Source organism: Myotis nattereri (genome assembly GCF_964212035.1).
Source record: "Myotis nattereri genome assembly, chromosome: 16".
Lineage (NCBI taxonomy): Eukaryota > Metazoa > Chordata > Mammalia > Chiroptera > Vespertilionidae > Myotis > Myotis nattereri.
This window is the reverse complement of record NC_138091.1, coordinates 38,533,304-38,553,338: the sequence shown is the minus strand read 5'-3', so window position 1 is coordinate 38,553,338 and position 20,035 is coordinate 38,533,304. Positions and strand designations below refer to the sequence as shown.

Genomic DNA, 20,035 nt, shown 5'->3' with positions numbered 1-20,035 from the left:
AACTTTAATTCTGTTTACTTGGGCAGGACCTGGCGCCTGCATTTTACAAAGTTCCCCTGGACCTTTCTCTGCCACTTGGTGTGAAGAACGCGCACCCCACCGCAACCTTCCCATCCCTCGCAGGCCCTTCTTTCTCCTTTCCTGCGTTTATTCAAGGAACATTAACTTAATAAACTACTTTGTGCTGTGGACTTGTTGGGGGATTCCAGGGCAAGCAGGCTTTCCTTTAAATCTGCCCTTGTACCCCACTTATCTACATTTATTTTTCTCCTCTTTCCTTCCGGATTAAAGGGAAAAGGGAGAGGCTTCTAGTCCAGACGGCAGGGTAGGTAAATGTGCTCGCATCCTCCCACAGCCACATCAAAATTACTACCAAACTACAGAACAACACAACTTCATTTTCTTCTTGGACACATAAAACATTGTAAAACTATAAAAAATGGATAAGCCAAACGAAAGAAAAAAAAAAAAGGAAAATGACTCTAATCCTACCATTCAGAGTTCAGCACTATTTAAAGTTTTGGTGAGTTCAAATCTTGTCGGTGTGTCACTGTTTGATCTGTGGGTCATGAGCCATCCAGGAAATGCTTTTCATGGAAATTAAGACGCTATTAGTGAATAATAATGAACGAATCATCCAGCACTGATGGTGCAGAAGTGATGGTGGGTAAAACTGTCACCTTATGAATTAAGACAGTGGCACCAAATGGTATTTTCACTTTCATGCACTGGAAGTGTGTGTTTGGGGGGAGTCAGCTTCACTTAAGAATGTCCTTGATAATGCTTTAAGAATTTATTAATTGAATTAAATCTCCACCCTTGAGTACACGTTTTTATTTTTATTTTTTGTGAATCTTTACTGTTCAAAGTATTACAAATGTCCCCTTTTTTTCTCTCATTGACCCCCTTATAGCCCACCCCTGCCCCCACCTCAGGCCTCCACCACCCTATTGTCAGTGTCCCTGGGTTCTGCATATATGCATACAGATTCTTTGGTTGATTTCTTCCCGCCCACCCACTCATCCTCCCCTTCCCACTGAGATTCGACAGTCTGTTCCATGCTTCTGTCTCTGGATTTATTTTGTTCAACAGTTTATTTTGTTCATTAGATTCCATATATGTGAGATCATGTGATACTTTTTCTCTAACTCGTTTATTTCGCTTAGCATAATACTCTCCAGGTCCTTCCATGCTGTCTCAAAGGGTAAGAGATACTTCTTTTTTACTGCTGCATAATATTCCGTGGTGTAAATGTACCACAGCTTTTTTATCCACTCATCTCCTGAGGGGCACTTGAGCTGTTTTCAGATCTTAGCTATTGTAAATTGTGCTGCTATGAACATAGTGGTACATACATTCTTTCTGATTGGTGTTTCCTGTTTCTTAGGATATATTCCTAGAAGTGGGGTCACTGGGTGAAATGGCAGTTCCATATTTAATTTTTTGAGGAAACTCCATACTGTTTTCCATATGGCTGCACCAGTCTGCATTCCCACCAGCAGTGTACTAGGGTTCCCTTTTCTCCACATCCTGGCCAGCACTTGTCTGTTGATTTGTTGATAGTAGCCATTTTGACAGGTGTGAGGTGTTACCTCATTGTCATTTTAATTTGCATCTCTCTGATGATCAGTGACTTTGAGCATTTTTTCATAAATTTCTTGGCCATCTGTATGTCCACTTTGGAGAAGTGTCTATTTAGGTCCTTTGCCCATTTTTAATTGGATTTGTCTTCCTTTTGTTAAGTTGTATGAGTTCCTTATATATTTTGGATATTAACCCTTTATTAGATGTATCATTGCCAAATATGTTCTCCCATACAGTGGGCTTCCCTTTTTGTTTTGTTGATGGTTTCTTTTGCTGTGCAGAAGCTTTTTATTTTGATGTAGTCCTATTTATTTTCTCCTTCGTTTCCTTTGCCCTAGATGTATCTGTAAACATATTGCTACAAGAGATGTCTGAGATTTTGCTGCCTGTGGTTTCTTCTAGTAGCTTTATGGTTTCATGACATATATTTAAGTCTTTCATCCATGTTGATTTTTATTCTTGTGTATGGTGGTGTAGCTTCATTTTTTTGCATGTATCTGTTCAATTTTCCTAAAACCATTTATTGAAGAGACTGTCTTGACTCCATTGTATGTTCTTGCCTCCTTTGCCAAATATTAACTGAGCATCAAGGCTTGGTTCAATTTCTGAGGTCTCAGTTTTGTTTCATTGATCTATATGCCTGTTGTGCCAGTACCAGGCTGGTTATGGTGGCTTTGTAGCATAACTTGATATTTGGTATTGTGATTCCTCCAACTTTATTCTTCTTTCTCAAGATTGCTGCAGCAGTTCGGGGTCTTTTTTGATTCTGTATAAATTTTTGGAGTATTTGTTCTAGATCTGTGAAATATGCTGTTGGTATTTTAGTAGGGATTGCATTGAATCTGTAGATTGCCTTGGGTAAGTATGGACATTTTAATGATGTTAATTCTACCAGTCCCATGAACACGGTATATTCTTCCATTTGTTTATATCTTCTTCTATTTCTTTTTGCAACATCCTGTAGTTTTCCAAGTATAAGTTTTTTACCTCCTTGGTTAAGTTTATTCCTAACTATCTTAATTTTTTTGTTGCAATGATTAATGGAATTGTTTGTTTAGTTTGTCTTTCTGAGAATTCATTATTGGTGTATAAAAAAGCCATAGATTTTGGGGTGTTGGTTTTGTATCCTGCTATATTGCCAAATTCATTTACTAAATCTAGTAGTTTTTGATGGAGTCTTTAGGGGTTTCTATGTACAATATTATGTCATCTGTGAATAATGAGAGTTTTACTTCTTCCTTTCCAATTTGGATACCTCTCATTGCTTCTTGTCTGATCACTGTGGCTAGGACTTCCAGTACTATGTTGAGTAAGAGTGGTGAAAGCAGATGTCCCTATCTTTTTTTTGTTCTTGCGGGAAATGGTTTTAGTTTTTGCCCATTCAGTATGATGTTGGCTGTAGATTTGTCATATATAGTCCTGATTATGTTGAGGTATGATCCCTCTATTCCCACTTTGTTGAGACTTTCTTATCAAAAAGGGGTGCTGGATTCTGTCAAATGCTTTTTCTGGGTCTCTGGATATGATCATGTGATTTTTGTCTTTCAGTTTGTTTATGTGATGTATCACGTTTATTGATTTGCGAATATTGTACCAGCCTTGCATCCCTGTGCAGGAGGCTGCCCATTGTCTTCACCAGCAGAGAAGTGCAAACAAGGATCCTGGAACGCTGGTGAACATTGAACCCATGGCAAGGGCCTGAGTTATGCACCAATTGTCTAGTCCTGACAATGGGGGCTCAAGCTATTTCCTGATCAAATAGTCTGAGTAAATCCTAATATTTACTGACCTTTAAGATAGTCTGTCTGCTACCACAATTGCCTGCCTAAGGGCTTTATGTGTAACCAAAGTTGCATAAAAGGCTGGCAAGGCCTGGGCACCGGTGGAAGTCCTTACCTTTGAGTTGGACTTGCCTGCCTGGCCCCCCAATATTTCCAAATTATCTATTGTCTCTTCTCTTTCGTTTGTGTGCGGGTCCTCTTCCAGATCCTGAACCCTGAGCCACACAGGACGTGGGGGAACACATCCACACCCTGGAATAAATCCCACTTAGTCATGGTGTATGATCTTTTGACTATATTACTGGATCCGATTTGGTGTCGGTGAAAGGTGCCTGTAACAGTATGATGCAAGTTAAAAGGAAACCTGCCGCACCTATCTGCCTTGTCCCTCCACTCCAGAATGGCCAGAAACGCCTGCCGAGTTCCTCTGGTGAATTGTGCATAGCTATATATATATATATTTTTTTTAAAATATATTTTATTAATTTTTTACAGAGAGGAAGGGAGAAGGATAGAGAGCCAGAAACATCAATGAGCGAGAAACATCACATCGATCAGCTGCCTCCTGCACACCCCCCACCGGGGCCGTGCCCACAAGCCAAGGTACATGCCCCTGACCGGAATGGAACCTGGGACCCTTCAGTCCGCAGGCCAATGCTCTATCCGCTGAGCCAAACCGGTTGGGGCAGCAATATATTTCTATATCAATAAGTTTAAAGAGAATGACTTTTGGGAATCATTTGTATTACTTAAGGCAGCCTTGGGGGGGAAGGACCATCGACTTCACAAGAACCCGCAATTCCTTTGCCAAAGGCCGGGGTCCAGGCGCAGACCGGGCTTAGAACCTGCCCTCCCGGCGCTCCTTGCCCGGCGTTGGAGTCTCTACCCTCCGAGCTGCGAGGTATTCTGGGATCGCCCGTCCACCCCCTCATCTCGCGATGCTGTGCTCTCTGCGGCTAGGCCCGATAACTCCCCGCCCCCAACGTGTTTTTCAAATCCACCAATAGACGCTCATCATCGGCTCGAACCAGCCAATCAAAATGCGGAGCCGCCGGGAAATTTAAATCGCGCCGGCCGGCTGCGCGAGCCACACCGTCTGAGAGCTGAGCCGCTGTCGACGTTCTCGGAGCAACCGAACCGCAGCCGGTCCTCCGCTCACGGTCTCCTGTGAAAGCCTGAGCGGCCGTGTGGGTAAGAACTCAGGCCCCAGCCCCGCCGGAACGGTACCGGCGGGACCGCGGGCCGCGCTCTGCTGACGGGTGGCGGGAGGGGAGGCCCCGGGGACACGCCTGGCCTGGCTTCGGCCTCCTTCGATGACCAGGCCTCCTAGGCGTCGTTCGTTGACGAGGAGGCTGTTAGTGCGAGGCGAGTCCGCGGGCTTTGGGCCCGGACAACCTCATCGGGAGCCTTTGCGGTTCGCGACTCGCAGAATCAGAGCGAGGCCTACGGGCCAAAGTCCCGGAGGGAGCCGGGGACCGCCGCATATTCCGGGGTGTGTGTGTTGGGGGGGTGTGGGGCTGTTGGGGGGGGGGCAGGGGAAGGGACTGGAGGTGGAGGTGGCCATTGGAACTCTCTCTCAAAACGTAGGCTTTGGGTTGGCTGTGTCAGTTTTGTGAACTAACGTAATGGAATAAAAATACGTCGGAAAGACTGAAGTAAATTTTGTCATCGTGTGGAGAGCGCTCGTAAGTATCCGCGTCTGAATGATGTCAGCTAATAGGAGCCTAATGGAGGGCATTCCCTCGAAATTCCTAGAGAGGGAAATGTTAGCGGGATGTTGAAGATGCAGAACTGCCCGCGGAATTTCAGGGTTGACAGGAGTTATGGGAGACAATGCAAAAAATGAACCAACTTTCTCTTTCATTTCTCAAAGTGAAGAATGTGCCTATTTTGGCCATTAAGAGACCAGGGGTTCTGGATATTGCGCCTCGGACATAGATTTTAACTGTAGGCGCCGTTTTTTGTCTTCAGTTATCTATCTGGGGACTGCATGTGGCAGAGTGTAGAGCTGCACTGTCCCGTGGGGTAGTTACCAAATGCCTGTGGCAAGTCCGAGCCTTGAGCTGTGCTGTAAGCTTACGGGACACGCAAGATTTCGAAGAATTGGTATGAAAAAAAGAATGTGAAATAGCCATCAACACTCTTCTTCCTGACAAAGCAAGATGATAAAAAAAGGGAAATTCTTTTTCTCTCCCCCCGTCTTAGAGCTTCTCCCTTTGTCTCATAACCATGTCCACCAACGAGAATGCTAATTCGCCAGCTGCCCGCCTTAACAGATTCAAGAACAAGGGGAAAGACAGTACAGTGAGTACCTTCTGTTGCCTTCACGTGGTATTTTTTAAAAAAATTTTTATTGAGGCATTACAAATGTGTCTTTTTCCCCCCCATTGTCTCCTCATCCCCCCCATCACATGGTATTTTTAAAATGGGAAGATGATTGGGAAGGGATCAAAACTCTGAGGGAATTTGGAAATAATAAGAAAGCCCTCATTTTGCAACAAAACCCGAAATGGTGGGTGAAATGACATGTTCTCTTTTTCCAAGGAAATGAGGCGGCGCCGAATAGAAGTTAATGTGGAGCTGAGGAAAGCTAAGAAGGATGACCAGATGCTGAAAAGGAGAAATGTGAGCTCCTTTCCCGATGATGCTACGTCTCCACTGCAGGAAAACCGCAACAACCAGGTAAAAATATATTTTAGCTTATGAATTATGGTAAAGCCAGAAAGCCAATATGGAACTTCAGTCTTTAAAAACATTGCTAGTGTTACGGTTTTAACTATAAAATCTGAAGATTTTTTTTCCCCCCTGCTCTAAATTCGTTCTTTCCTACCCACTCTCCATAATCTACTCAAGTTGATTGCAAGGTCTTTAGCTCCCATCTCTTTTACTAGTAAGTTTCCCTGCATTTACAGCTGCCAGCTCAGTAACATAACTTGGCTCATTCCAGTACCAACTGAAAGTGTGTCCAGGGCCACTTTCTGGCCTATTCCTACCTTTTTTTTTTTTTTTAGTCTCTATTTTTTGTACTTGTTTGAGACTCTTCTATATAATTGATATTTAATTAACAGGCAAACAAATGTAGGGCTAATGAACACTTAGTAACTGATTATAAACCAAAAAATGGCAAATAAGGGATTTTATTTTTATTTAATCTGAAAAATGATAATTTGCAAAATTCCACTGCTTTTGTAGGGCACTGTAAATTGGTCTGTTGAGGACATTGTCAAAGGCATAAATAGCAACAATTTGGAAAGCCAGCTCCAAGCTACTCAGGCTGCAAGGTAAGTGTTGTCTGTTGTAGCATGGGTAACCCTAGAAATTAGCTTTTTTAGATTTTTGTTTGTTTTTGGTGGGAAAAAGACAGATAGATGGTGTGGGTGATGAATGGTTAAGCATGCATATAAGCATTACCAATGGACAGACAGTAGGGGGTTGAGGGCATGTGCTGGGGGGTGGGAGTGGCTGGGGAGAGGTCACTGGGGGGAAAAGGAGACATAATACTTTAAACAATAAAGAATTTAAATTAAAAAATATGTATTTTTTATTGATTTAAAAGAGGAAGGGAGAGAGAGAGAGAGAGAGAGAGAGAGAGAGAGAGAGAGAGAGATAGAAACATCTATGATGAGAGAGAATCATTGATTGGCTGTCTCCTGCATGCCCCCAACTGGGGATGGAGCCCGAAACCCGGGCATATGCCCTTGACCGGAATCGAACCTGGGACCCTTCAGTCTGCAGGGAAGCTGACACACTATCCACTGAGCCAAACCAGCTAGGGCAACTTTTGGTGTACTTTTAAAGAAAATTACAAAGTTTTTGATTGGCACATCCATTTAGAAAATTCGTATACTTAGACTTATCTCTCATACACAGACATTTGTGACATCCATCACAGAAAGGATTAATTTCTGGAGCTTGACTGCAGAAATCTAAATGACAAGCATGGAAAAGATGTTTAACCTTACTTGGTCAGAGAAATACAAATTAAAAGAACAATGAGAGATTAAAAAAAACTGACAAGATCTAAAGTAGATTTCTGCAGGGATGTAGAGGAGGGTAACCTACACTACTGGTAATATTTTTATTTTGGAAAAAAGGTAGTAAAGACACCACATGTGGCAGTACCATGCAGCCAATCTGTTTAGCTCCTTTTACAATCCAGGATATCTGAGCATTTAGTGCTTCACTGTAAAAGGCTGTCTAAAGTTCTAAATCCTTGAATTGCATTTTTAATCGCTTTTTACACAAAAGTCATTTGTTAATCACCTTCAACTTTTGTTTATCTTTTTGTTCACCCTTAGGAAACTGCTTTCTAGGGAAAAACAGCCACCCATAGACAACATAATCCGGGCTGGTTTGATCCCAAAATTTGTGTCCTTCTTGGGCAGAACTGATTGTAGTCCCATCCAGTTTGAATCTGCTTGGGCCCTCACTAACATTGCTTCCGGGACTTCGGAACAGACCAAGGCTGTAGTAGATGGAGGTGCTATTCCGGCATTCATTTCTCTGTTGGCATCTCCCCACGCTCACATCAGTGAACAAGCCGTATGGGCTCTAGGAAATATTGCAGGTACTTGGCATTTTAAGTTCTTTTGACAGAATGTCTCTAATCATGCTGAGGTTGGGGTAAGTGCTTGGTATAAGTAAGTGACCTTTGTGTTTTGAACTTGCTTTCTTTCAGTAGTTATTAGGTGTGAAAGTGGCATCTAAGTAAGTTAGGGAATTTCTGAGAGTATTGTCTTTATGTTAAGACATTGGTGCAGAGTCACTCACTGACCATTGATGGTACTAGAAAAGTAGATAGGATTAACTTTGCCCTTTTTTCAGGTGATGGTTCAGCTTTCCGAGACTTGGTTATCAAGTATGGTGCAGTTGACCCACTGTTGACTCTTCTTGCAGTTCCTGATATGTCATCTTTAGCAGTAAGTTACTCACTTGTTGATTCTAATTTTCCCACCACCTCAGAAAACAGGACTTTTCATTGCATTTTTCTTTTCCTGCAGTGTGGTTACTTACGTAATCTGACCTGGACACTTTCAAACCTTTGTCGCAACAAGAATCCTGTACCCCCATTAGATGCTGTTGAGCAGATTCTTCCTACTTTAGTTCGTCTCCTGCATCATGATGATCCAGAAGTATTAGCAGATAGCTGCTGGGCCATTTCCTACCTTACTGATGGTCCAAATGAACGGATTGAAATGGTTGTGAAAACAGGAGTTGTGCCCCAACTTGTGAAGCTCCTAGGAGCTACTGAATTGCCAATTGTGGTAAGTTACTAACTTTCAGATGAGAACATAAAATATAAGGAACATAATCAGTTGATACTAATGTTGACATTGCCTTTTTAGGCCATGATAAGCCTATTGTCAAAACTTGGGGTAGCCCTGACTGGTTTGGCTCAGTGGATAGAGCGTCAGCCTGTGGACTGAAGGGTCCCAGGTTCGATTCCGGTCAAGGGCATGTACCTTGGTTGTGGGCACATCCCCAGTCCCTACTGTGTGCAGGAGGCAGCTGATCGATGTTTCTCTCTCATCGATGTTTCTAACTCTATTCCTTTCCCTTCCTGTCTGTAAAAAATTAATAAAATATATTTTAAAAAATTAAAAAACTTTTGGGGTATAGTGTTTTTGAGCAATATTGGAAAAAATAAAAGATAACTGTCAGCATAACTTTTCCCCCCCCATTTTAGACTCCTGCGCTAAGAGCCATAGGAAATATTGTCACTGGGACAGATGAACAGACACAGGTTGTAATAGATGCAGGAGCACTTGCCATCTTTCCCAGCCTACTAATGAACTCCAAAACTAATATTCAGAAGGAAGCTACATGGACAATGTCAAACATCACAGCTGGCCGCCAGGACCAGATACAGCAAGTTGTGAATCATGGATTAGTCCCATTCCTCATTGTTGTTCTTTCTAAGGTAATGGAGTCTTAGGCCTTAATCAAAGGATTATTAGTGTTTATGGACAGGCAGTTGGAAAAGCTGTGCTTGATAGGATTCTTAATGTACTAATGTTAGCTTCTACTTACAGTCCTTTGCTAAAATGGCCAGTAATCTCTTTCATTTAAGGTTCAATAGTCACTTTTTCTAAAACAGTACTTTTAGAATCTTCTTTTTACAACCATTCTGAAATAAACTTGTTTCCTTATGTTTATTAGGCAGACTTTAAGACACAAAAGGAAGCTGTATGGGCTGTGACCAACTATACAAGTGGTGGAACAGTTGAACAAATTGTATACCTCGTTCATTGTGGCATAATAGAACCACTGATGAACCTCTTAACTGCGAAAGATACCAAAATTATTCTGGTTATTCTGGATGCCATTTCAAATATATTTCAGGTAAGTCTTATCAAGAAACCATTTGTGTTTGGGTTTGATGATAATTGGCTTACTGTTTATTTTAATTTTTTTGTTAATCTTCACCTGAGGATATTTTTCCATGATTTTTAGAGAGTGGAAGGGAGGGGGAGAGACAGAGAAACATTGATGTGAAAGAGGCACATTGACTAGGTTGCCTCTCACACACACCCAGACCAGGCCAGGGATCAAGCCTGCAACTGTGGTACATGCCCTTGACTAGAATTGAGTCCAAGACCCCTCAATCTGCAGGCCGATGCTCCATCCACTGAGCCAAACCAGCTAGGGCTATTTATGTAAATGATATTTTTATTGATTTTAGAGAGAAGAAGGGAGGAGAGAAAAACATCAATGAGGAGAGAGACTCATTCATTTGTTGCCTCCTGCACGCCTCCCACCCCCCACCCCCCACCCCACTGGGGATCAAGCCTGCAACCTGTGAATGTTCCCTGACCAGGAAGGGAACCATGACTTTCTGGTTTATGGGTCAGTGCTCAACCACTGAGCTACACGGGCCGGGCTGGTTCTCCACTTCGACTGCATTATGGGATTATCTGGGGTGCTCTTACAAAACAGAAATTTCCTGTTTCCATTATAGACCAGTTGAACCTGGATGTAGTGTCATTTTTAAAGTTGCCCAGGTGGTGATGAACAGAAAAGGTTGAGAATTATTCAAAACTCTTTGTAGCTCAACGCTATAGAAGTAGTTGCTGAGAGCAAGTACAGATCTGATCACCTTAAATTTTTAAAAAATGTACAATGGAGATAGTGTTTGTCTTGTAGGGTTGTTGAAGGAAGTGTCAAGTGTTTATTTCTGTCTGATAATATATTAGTACTCAAACATAGATTGGAATTTTTTTAGGCTGCTGAGAAACTAGGTGAAACTGAGAAACTAAGTATAATGATTGAAGAATGTGGAGGTTTGGACAAAATTGAAGCTCTACAAAACCATGAAAATGAGTCGGTGTACAAAGCGTCACTAAACTTGATTGAGAAATATTTTTCTGTAGAGGTGAGTAACCTGTTACCATTAAGAACTTGGAAAAGGGACATTTAAGGTCAAGCCCATGGACTTTTTTTTTGTCATACTTTTTCAATAAACCCTGTATCCTTATTAAATATAACAAAATATCAGTGTAAGTGGGACATAATGTATATATTTGCTCTTCAAATGTTTGGCATGATGCTATGTTTTTTAAAAAAATTATTTTTATTGATTATAGAGAAGAAGGGGGAGGGATAGAGAGATAGGAACATTTATGATCTGCCTCCTGCACACCTCTTACTGGGGATTGAGCCCCCAACGCACCATGTACCCTGACCAGGAAGTGAACCAGTGACCTCTTGGTTTATGGGTTGATGCACAACCACTGAGCCACACTGGCCGGGCCTATCATGATATCTTTTTAACTTGAGATTTTAAAAAAATCACCAATTTACTTTCAAATGAATGGCCTTGGGAGTCTTAGAACTATCTTGAGAGTAAGCTTGTGTAGGAGTCAGTAGAGAAGTCAACCAACCCCATAGCTATACTCTGGGCATAATAAGCAGTTTTTCCCTTGCCTATTAAAGTGATAGGTAGAGAAGAAATCTCTCTTTTTCTGTTATCACAGCAGCATTTCTGAACCTATTCAGAACCTTCCCCTCCCAGATACTAATAAACTGGCAAGTTTCAGCAACCCACCCTCCCTCCATTATTTCAAATGTGTATATGGTTAAAGGTGAAATATGCAGATGAAGACCTTAAGAGTAAATACAAACTTCTAGGCAGGCTACTACTTAGAGAAATGCCATATTTATGGGAATATTTACTTATTTATTATGCTGTATTTATGGGAATTATTTATTTTAATGTTTCCAGGAAGAGGAAGATCAAAATGTTGTGCCAGAAACTACCTCTGAAGGTTATACATTCCAAGTTCAGGATGGCACTCCTGGGACCTTTAACTTTTAGATTGTACAACTGAGGCATAAAGTTGTTTGTTGTGTACTATGTTTGGTATAAGTACGTCTTACTGTTTCTCTACTAAGAACTCTTTTTAAATGTGGTTTGTTATTGTAGCACTTTTTACAACGAATCTATACTTGAACAGTTCCAAACTGTACATACTGTATGAAGCTTCTACTCTCAGTGAGTTTCTTCTATGTGGAATTTCATATCTTGCAGTCTCCTGTAAATAAAGATTAAATTCCACCATTTACTTTACCATGCCTATGTATTATTTTCCAATTTGGAGCTCTTACATTGCCAATGAACCAAAATGATGTGACTAATTAGAGGTGTAGTTCTGTTTACAGACATCATTTGATGTAAGGATACATGGGTGATAGCTTTTCCTGCCTGCTTCTGAGTTCTGGCTTTGCTCTAGGCTGCTTCTCCTCTTGGTAAGTAATAATGGCACCAGCCAGAAAGATATTTTTCAAGAGTTTTCACAAAGGAATGAGCCCTCAGCCAGTCTCCTCTAGCCTCAGTGGCCAGGGAGAGGGAAAAACTTAAATTTAATCATGAGTCTCTGGGAGTTTCAAGCGACATTCATTTCTTCCAACTTTCAAGGCTGAAAGTAGTTTCAAGGCTGCACCTGACACCTTGCAAAGTTTACCCACATTTATGTTTATTTGGTAAGGGGTTGGTCCAACTATTAATCTCTTTAAAATTTAATCCCCAGGTGCTTCTTCCATATAGTCTGGGTTGAAAGCCACTACTCTTAAGAAATAGTTACACTGTTAGCAGGATAGGAAATGGATTGAGGTGGTTGTGGTTGTGGTGGGAGTGTTAACTACAGTATCCATAAGTCTGAGGAAAATGAAATGATTTAAAAAGTAGTCTTGTTTGTGCTTTTTGGATGAGTTAGAAAAGTGATGAGTTAAGCCTCCAGTGCTGACCTCTGACAGCCTTGCCTGCCGTTTCCCCCATAGAAAATAAAAGCCATGATGGTAGAAGTGGGGATTTGGGTTGAGACTCAAGTTAAAAGTGATTTATACTTTCCATTGTGGGCATGGCAAAATGGCTCCCGCACAGAAGGGTGGGAGAAGGGTCGTTCTGTCACTGTGGGTAGTGACCAGAGAATATGCTGTCAACATTCACAAGCATGTGCATGGGGTGGGTTTCAAGAATTGTGCCCCTCAGGCACTCAGATCTGGAAATTTGCCAAGAAGGAGATGAGAACTCCAGATAAACTGGGCCAAAGGAATAAGGAATGTGCCATACCGTATCTGGGTGCCATTGTTCAGAAAATGTAACGAGGGTGAAGATTGACCAAACAAGGTCTATGCATTGGTCATCGACATAAGTGTCACCACTTTCAAAAATCTACAGTTAATGTAGATGAGAATTAACTGCTGAATGCTGAGTAAAATTATAAAACTGCAAAAAAAATCACAAGTGATTTATGACCTTTAAGGGCACTGTACTCAGAGAGAAACATCGATGTGAGAGACACATCAACTGGTTCCCCCCACACGGGGCTGGATCGAGCCTGCAGTCAAGGCATGTGCCCTAGACCAGAAGTGAACCTGAGACCCTTCAGTCTGCAAGCTGATGCTCTAACCACTGAGAAAACTGGCTAGGGCAAGGTAGTCTTTCAAGTTAGCAGTAATGTAACAAATTTCTGTTTACCTCCTCTGAGCAGTAAGGGTATTCCCCCAATTCAACATACGTGTAAATACTTTATTTTTTTTTTAGGAAACAATAAAATCACTTTAATTTGCTACTTTTCATTTTGAAAAGTTATTACAGTATAATTTGCAAAATTCAAAGACAGATGCCACTGAAGGCATGTCCTGGGAACCACTGAGAAATGTCAACTATGTCACAAATACATTTTACCTTTTGCAGGTAATGGGCTTTTATTATTTTTAAATACGTTTTTATTGATTTTGGAGAGGAAGGGAGAGAGAGAGAAAACATTCATCAGGAATTGAACTGGTGACCTTTCAATGCATGGAATGATGCTCAACCAACCAAGCCACACCAGCCAGGGCAGGTAATGGGATTTTAAAGTTTCCTACATGAAATAGAATGTAGTGCTTATCCTGTTTGGGTGCAGAAAAAGAACGCAAGTTTCTAACCTGGAACACTAACCATGTTACATGTAGTTTCCCCTAAGTTTAGGACATTTTGTAGTCCTTTTCTTGCTTTCTCTGTTCAAAGGCTTTCCCAGGAAGTGGGGGGGAGGAAAAAGAAGTAAAACTGCAGCTCTGTAGACTGCCCGCGCTCTCCCAGCTACTTCTTGCTCCCTCCTTTTTATTTCTACTCTTTCTAAAATGTAAGTCCCTTCTTGGATGCTGGATCCAAAAGTCTTTTAACTTGAGAAAAAGTAATGTGAAAATAAATCTGGACTCTCTAGACCAGTGGTTCTCAACCTTTCTAATGCCACGACTCTTTAATACAGTTCTTCATGTTGTGGTGACCCCCAACCATAAAATTATTTTCGTTGCTACTTCATAACTGTAATTTTGCTACTGTTATGAATCGTAATGTAAATATCTGATATAAAGAATGTATTTTCATTGTTACAAATTGAGCATAATTAAAGCATAGTGATTAATCACAAAAACAATATGTAATTATATATGTGTTTTCTGATGGTCTTAGGCGACCCATGTGAAAGGGTCGTTCGACCCCCAAAGGGGTCGCGACCCACAGGTTGAGAACCGCTGCTCTAGACTTTTGCCCTAAAGATAAGTGGAGCTTCAATGGCTTCGGAGGGACTAGTGTAAACAGTATATAAGGTCTGGGTTTGTTAAAGTAAAAGCGTGATTCAATATGAAGTAATGACAGGAGACAGCTGATTTCCAAAAATACATTTTCACATTTTAGATAAAATTGTTAGGGTTTCCTTGGAGTTGAAATTCTTAGAGGCATTTGTTTTCATTGAACTTAACTGGATAAAATTTTTGACTTTGAGAATGAGTTTTCATATTCAGCTTGATGTTTAAAAATCTGAAAAGAATACTATATAGTTGCCAAATTTTTCTTCTTTCATGTGTTAATATCTAATTGCTTTTGTTGATGCACTAAATTTTTTTTAGCTCCTAGCAGTTTTAAATCCCATTTAAGACTTTAATAAATGATAAATCTTTGCCTATAACTTTCATTTTTGTATTGTAGGTAAGAAAGTAAGGATGGGAAGATAACACAAATTTTAATGAGGCAAATACCAAGCAAAAATTGCTGATGCATATTCTGCTTGTTAAAGATTTAAAAAATCTTTAAAGTATCATTAAAAGAATGACTTTTAGTATTAAACATTTCACAAAATATTAAAATTTTTAATTGATTTCAGAGCGAGGAAGGGAGAGGGATAAACATTTCACAAAATATTAAAGTTTTTTATTGATTTCAGAGCGAGGAAGGGAGAGGGAGAGAGAGGAAAGCATCAATGATGGGAAAGAATCATCAATCAGTGCCTTCTGCACCTCCCATACTGGGGATTGAGCCTGCAACTCAGGCATGTGCCCTGACCAGTGACCTGCTGGATCATGGATCAGTGCTCAACCACTGAGCCACACCGACTGGGCATAAATATTAATTCTTTAAGTTGCTACATTGTATCTTGGCTTTAAATCTAAGCAAGCTACTGACTATTTTTAAAGTAGGAAGTAAACATTCCTAAGGTGGTTTGATTCCCCCACCCCCACCCCCCCCTCCAATTTCAAATCTTTCCGTGGCTGCGTCAAACTCTGGATAATTTCTTGTAACAGTAAATCCTCATTGTTAAATAGGATTTTACTTCAGCATTTGGCTTCTTAAATTGCCCCCCCCCCCCCCCCCGCCTATTTTTCCCAGAACCAAAATTGTGTTCACCAAAGTGATATGTTCCTTTCCATCCTATCAATAGTGGTAAAAGCAAAATCTTGTTTTGTTTGTATGGGCAGTTGGAAAACTTGTGAGACACAGGATCCCAAGTTCAGAAGGCCATTAGTGGAAGTGTAGCTGGCTACTCCTTTCCTCCCTCCACCCTGTTGAAGCTTGCCAAAACTCAGCTGGCTGATTTTGGAAAGCCATGAAAATATCACTAATGGTGCTTTCTTTTGCGATTGGGCTGTTGACCTCATTTATGATTAACAAAACTTGCCTAAAATCATGCAGTGTCTCCATTCCCCAAAGGAAAGTGTAAGTGAAAATGTTTTAGCGACATCACTGATGTATGTGTCATAGCCCCAGCTAATAAAGATAAGAAACACTCAAGCTATCAAGTAGGGCTTTTTTTGAAGGCAGAACAATTTAATTTTGAACATTTGTATGTTAAATGGCATGTTGTTGGCATAGTTTGAAAGCATAATTCTGGTGTCTATATAAACACCCAGTTCCTCCTAAATAATTGCGACAGTTTCATAACACTATGTAGGAGTTGTATCCACCAAACCCTTTTAAATTGATTAGTTTATGCATTCCTCCCAGGCTTTTCACAATCACAAATGTCTTTCCCATCCTGTTCCTGGGATGGGGTGTAGTGGAATGGACTCATGTTAGGAGCCATATCTGCCCAAGTTGGTGACAATTGGGCTGTTAAAAGATAGCACAATCCCTCGTGTAAAATAAGTACTCTTTAGATATTCATTATTATGTTAATATCCCAGGTAAATATTATATAGAACAGCTTTTCCCAAGCATTTAACAGCAAAAGTTCTCTTTTATTCTACATATTTCTATTTTTATATATTTTACCTTCTAGGCTATTTATTATTACTTTTTTTTTTCTTATTAATCACAGATATAAATCAACATGAGCTCACCACATGGTTTGTTTCTTTATTCAGGATAGGATTCTATCCAAAAGTTGGATGTTTTGTTAGCCATCAGCTCTTTACAGGCTTGACATAGATTGTTGAACAGCAGAACTGGCCCAAGGCCCACCAGCTTTTAGCCTTTGCACCTATCCGGTGAGAACTCTGAGTTTTTTGTGTCCACTATTAACCTTTCTCTTAATTCTACTGGACAAAATTTTTGGAGCACCTCCTCATCCAACTCTTCACTGGCCCTGAGAACAGCCACCTGAGTCACCCAACTCCAATGTGTTGATGGTTTTCTTGGAAGCTTGTCAGTATAAACAACAGATAGGCCTTTGCTCAGTAGTGATACGAAGCTTGACTGAAATAGCAAAGCAAAGCTGTATTTTTTACTCTGGAAAAGGTTTGCTGTTTAGAGCTTGAACAGGTTCAGGCAGAAATATTGGAAGCTCCTTCATAAAAACAAGGGAGGATGAGGAAAAATTGGATAAGAAAATTCAAAAGGAATGAAAAGTCAAGGTATGATAAACAGATGGCAGTTTCTGAATGTAGCTACAAAAATTACATTTTTAGCAAAACTTGGATTACAGGAAAAATACTTGGGAAAACATAAAATAAGACTTTTCATAATTCTGACTTACACCAAAATTTTAGGTGGCAGATAACTATCTCAGCCAATGTTTGTGTTTTTTTGGTAACTTTGGGAAGTAACTTCCTAGTTACAGAAGTAGTACTTATTTTAGAAAATTTTTAAAACACAGAATGCCACAACGGTTAAAATAATAGCTACCCTGGCCAGTGTGGTTCAGTTGGGTGAACATTGTCCCATGAACCAGTAGGTCACATTCGATCCCCATGTTTGATTCCCCGTCAGAGCACAGGTTGCAGGCTACTGGGGCACAATCCACAGTAGGGGGTATGCAGGAGGCAACCCATCAATGTTTCTCCCTCTCACCCTCTAAAATTAAAAACATTTAAAAGTAGTCTAAAATTTCTCCATTGAATTGTACATTTTTTCATAGGTAGGAATTATTTTTTTTTAATGAATTTTATTGATTTTTTTACAGAGAGGAAGGGAGAGAGATAGCGAGTTAGAAACGTCGATCAGCTGCCTCCTGCACACTCCCTACTGGGGTTGTGCCCACAACCAAGGTACATGCCCTTCACCGGAATTGAACCTGGGACCCTTGAGTCCGCAGGCTGATTGATGCTCTATCCACTGAGCCAAACCGGTTAGGGCCATAGGTAGGAATTCTGAATCTGAGTAACCTGAGATTTCAGGACAGGCCTTCAGGGGGCCCATGAACCCCTGAAACGATGCAAAGTTTACTGTGAAATACATGCATGTGAGCTTTTCTGAGATGGGCTCATGGCCTGATGAAAATTAGGTTCTCAAAGGTGGAGCCACCTTGAGAATATTACAAACTTTAGGTGTAGATCTTTCCAATTTATTTTCTTCGCATGTGTAGTGTGCTTTTTAAAAATTCACCCTCTGAGCTTGCTTTGAGACACTAGTTTAAGAAATCAGACCAATGAATATAGCTGTAATTTGACTAAAGAACTCTAGTTGAACAGGAGTCGTAACTGCTGTCCCTAAATGTTAGCATTTGGTTGACATTCATTCCATAAGAATGGTGTATTTGTCCACAGAAGATGGCAGGGGCTTGTGGTTCTTCTCTTGGCCTCAGTTGGGCTTTCCTACAGGACATGTTTGACTCCTCATCCTCCTGCTGACAGCCAAGTCTCTGAGAGGCCAATCACACACTTCCCAGTGTTGGATCTCAATCCCTGCTGATCTGGGGGAATGAATGGCTACTAACTGTTAGACAGCAGGGAACTCCCCTGGCCTTCAGCATAATCAGATCTGTCATTGTCTTCATGAACTGGCTTTCTTTCTGGGCCTTGTCCTTTGCTTTGGAGGTAATGACTGCCATTTTCCTCTGGTATTTCTGCTGTGCTGAGCATGCTTGCCTTTTTCATAGAACTGAGGAATTTGCTGGCCAGTCAGCTGGCTCACAGATGGCTGTCAGTCCCATGTTCCTCCTCCCCAACCCCAGCATCCCAACATTGATTTGCTTGGAAGGGTTAAACTCTCTAGAGGTGGGATGGATATAATCAGTTTCTTTTTTTTTCTTCTTTCTTTTTTTTATTTTTTTATTAAATCTTTATTGTTCAGATTATTACATTTGTTCCTCTTTTCCCCCCCCCCATAACTCCCCTCCTCCCAGTTCCCACCCCACCCTCTGCCCTCACTCCCCACCCACTGTCCTCATCCATAGGTGCACGATTTTTGTCCAGTCTCTTCCCGAATCCCCCTGACCCCTTTCCCCCCCAAGAATAGTCAGTCCATTCCCTTTCTATGTCCCTGATTCTATTATAATCACCAGTTCATTCTGTTCATCAGATTATTTATTCACTTGATTCTTAGATTCACTTGTTGATAGATGCATATTTGTTGTTCATAATTTGTATCTTTACCTTTTTCTTCTTCCTCTTAAAGGATACCTTTCAGCATTTCATATAATACTGGTTTCGTGGTGATGAACTCCTTTAGCTTTTCCTTATTTGTGAAGCTCTTTATCTGACCTTCAATTCTGAATGATAGCTTTGCTGGCTAAAGTAAGCTTGGTTGTAGGTTCTTGGTATTCATCACTTTGAATATTTCTTGCCACTCTCTTCTGGCCTGCAAAGTTTCTGTTGAGAAATCAGCTGACAGTCGTATGGGTATTCCCTTGTAGGTAACTGAGTTTCTTTCTCTTGCTGCTTTTAAGATTCTCTCTTTGTCTTTTGCTCTTGGCATTTTAATTATGATGTGTCTTGGTGTGGTCCTCTTTGGATTCCTTTTGTTTGGGGTTCTCTGCGCTTCCTGGATCTGTAAGTCCATTTCTTTCACCAGGTGGGGGAAGTTTTCTGTCATTATTTCTTCAAATAGGTTTTCAATATCTTGCTCTCTCTTATCTTCTGGCACCCCTATAATTCTGATGTTGGTACGCTTGAAGCTGTCCCAGAGGCTCCTTACACTATCTTTGTATTTTCGGATTCTTTTTTCATTTTGCTTTTCCGGTTGGGTGTTTTTTGCTTCTTCGCATTTCAAATCTTTGACTTTATTCTTGCGCTCCTCTGGTCTGCTGTTGGCAGTCTGTATAATATTCTTTATTTCAGTCAGTGTATGCTTAATTTCTAGTTGGTTCTTTATCACAACATCGAGGGTCTCATTAGATTTCTTGTAGATCTCATTAAGTTTATTGGCAGTTTCCAGAAAATTATTGAAAGACCTTAAAAGTGTGGTTCTGAACTCTATATCCTCCATTGACAATTTTGTCCTGTTTCTTTGTCTCCGCATTTTTTTATGCTTTCTTGGTGCACCCCCTAGTGGTCTTTGTGTGCAGTCTTGTTGTAGTTAAGCCTTGATTGTTGTAGGTAATACTTGAGGGGATTTGACCTCCAGACCAACTGGCTGTGAGAATCAGCTGTGTCTGCAGGTGCTAATCTAGCCTTTGCCTGAGGCTATCTGGCAAATGCCTTTGTGCAGGGCTTGGGCGGGGCGGGTCCCATAGGATCAACAGGGTGGGTGGAGC

General features: G+C 40.9%; 1 protein-coding gene across 1 annotated transcript; it reads left to right on the top strand.

Annotated features, from left to right (window-relative positions):
- Positions 1-4,380: 4,380 nt before the first annotated feature.
- Positions 4,381-11,932, top strand: KPNA2 (karyopherin subunit alpha 2). Its single transcript, XM_081109487.1, has 11 exons — positions 4,381-4,556; positions 5,571-5,669; positions 5,910-6,047; positions 6,558-6,646; positions 7,664-7,932; positions 8,190-8,284; positions 8,366-8,629; positions 9,052-9,285; positions 9,525-9,707; positions 10,588-10,737; positions 11,587-11,932. The coding sequence occupies exons 2-11, from the start codon at positions 5,595-5,597 to the stop codon at positions 11,677-11,679; spliced, it is 1,590 nt and encodes a 529-aa protein (XP_080965613.1). The 5' UTR covers positions 4,381-4,556; positions 5,571-5,594; the 3' UTR covers positions 11,680-11,932.
- The last annotated feature ends 8,103 nt before the right edge of the window (positions 11,933-20,035 follow it).

What these genes read in the sequence shown, in the direction of transcription:
- KPNA2 (XM_081109487.1), top strand. Translation starts at nt 5,595, where the DNA reads ATGTCCACCAACGAGAATGCTAATTCGCCAGCTGCCCGCCTTAACAGA. An exon ending in GGCTCTAGGAAATATTGCAG is followed by an intron (nt 7,933 to 8,189) that starts GTACTTGGCATT and finishes CCCTTTTTTCAG; the next exon opens with GTGATGGTTCAGCTTTCCGA. An exon ending in CTACTGAATTGCCAATTGTG is followed by an intron (nt 8,630 to 9,051) that starts GTAAGTTACTAA and finishes CCCCCATTTTAG; the next exon opens with ACTCCTGCGCTAAGAGCCAT.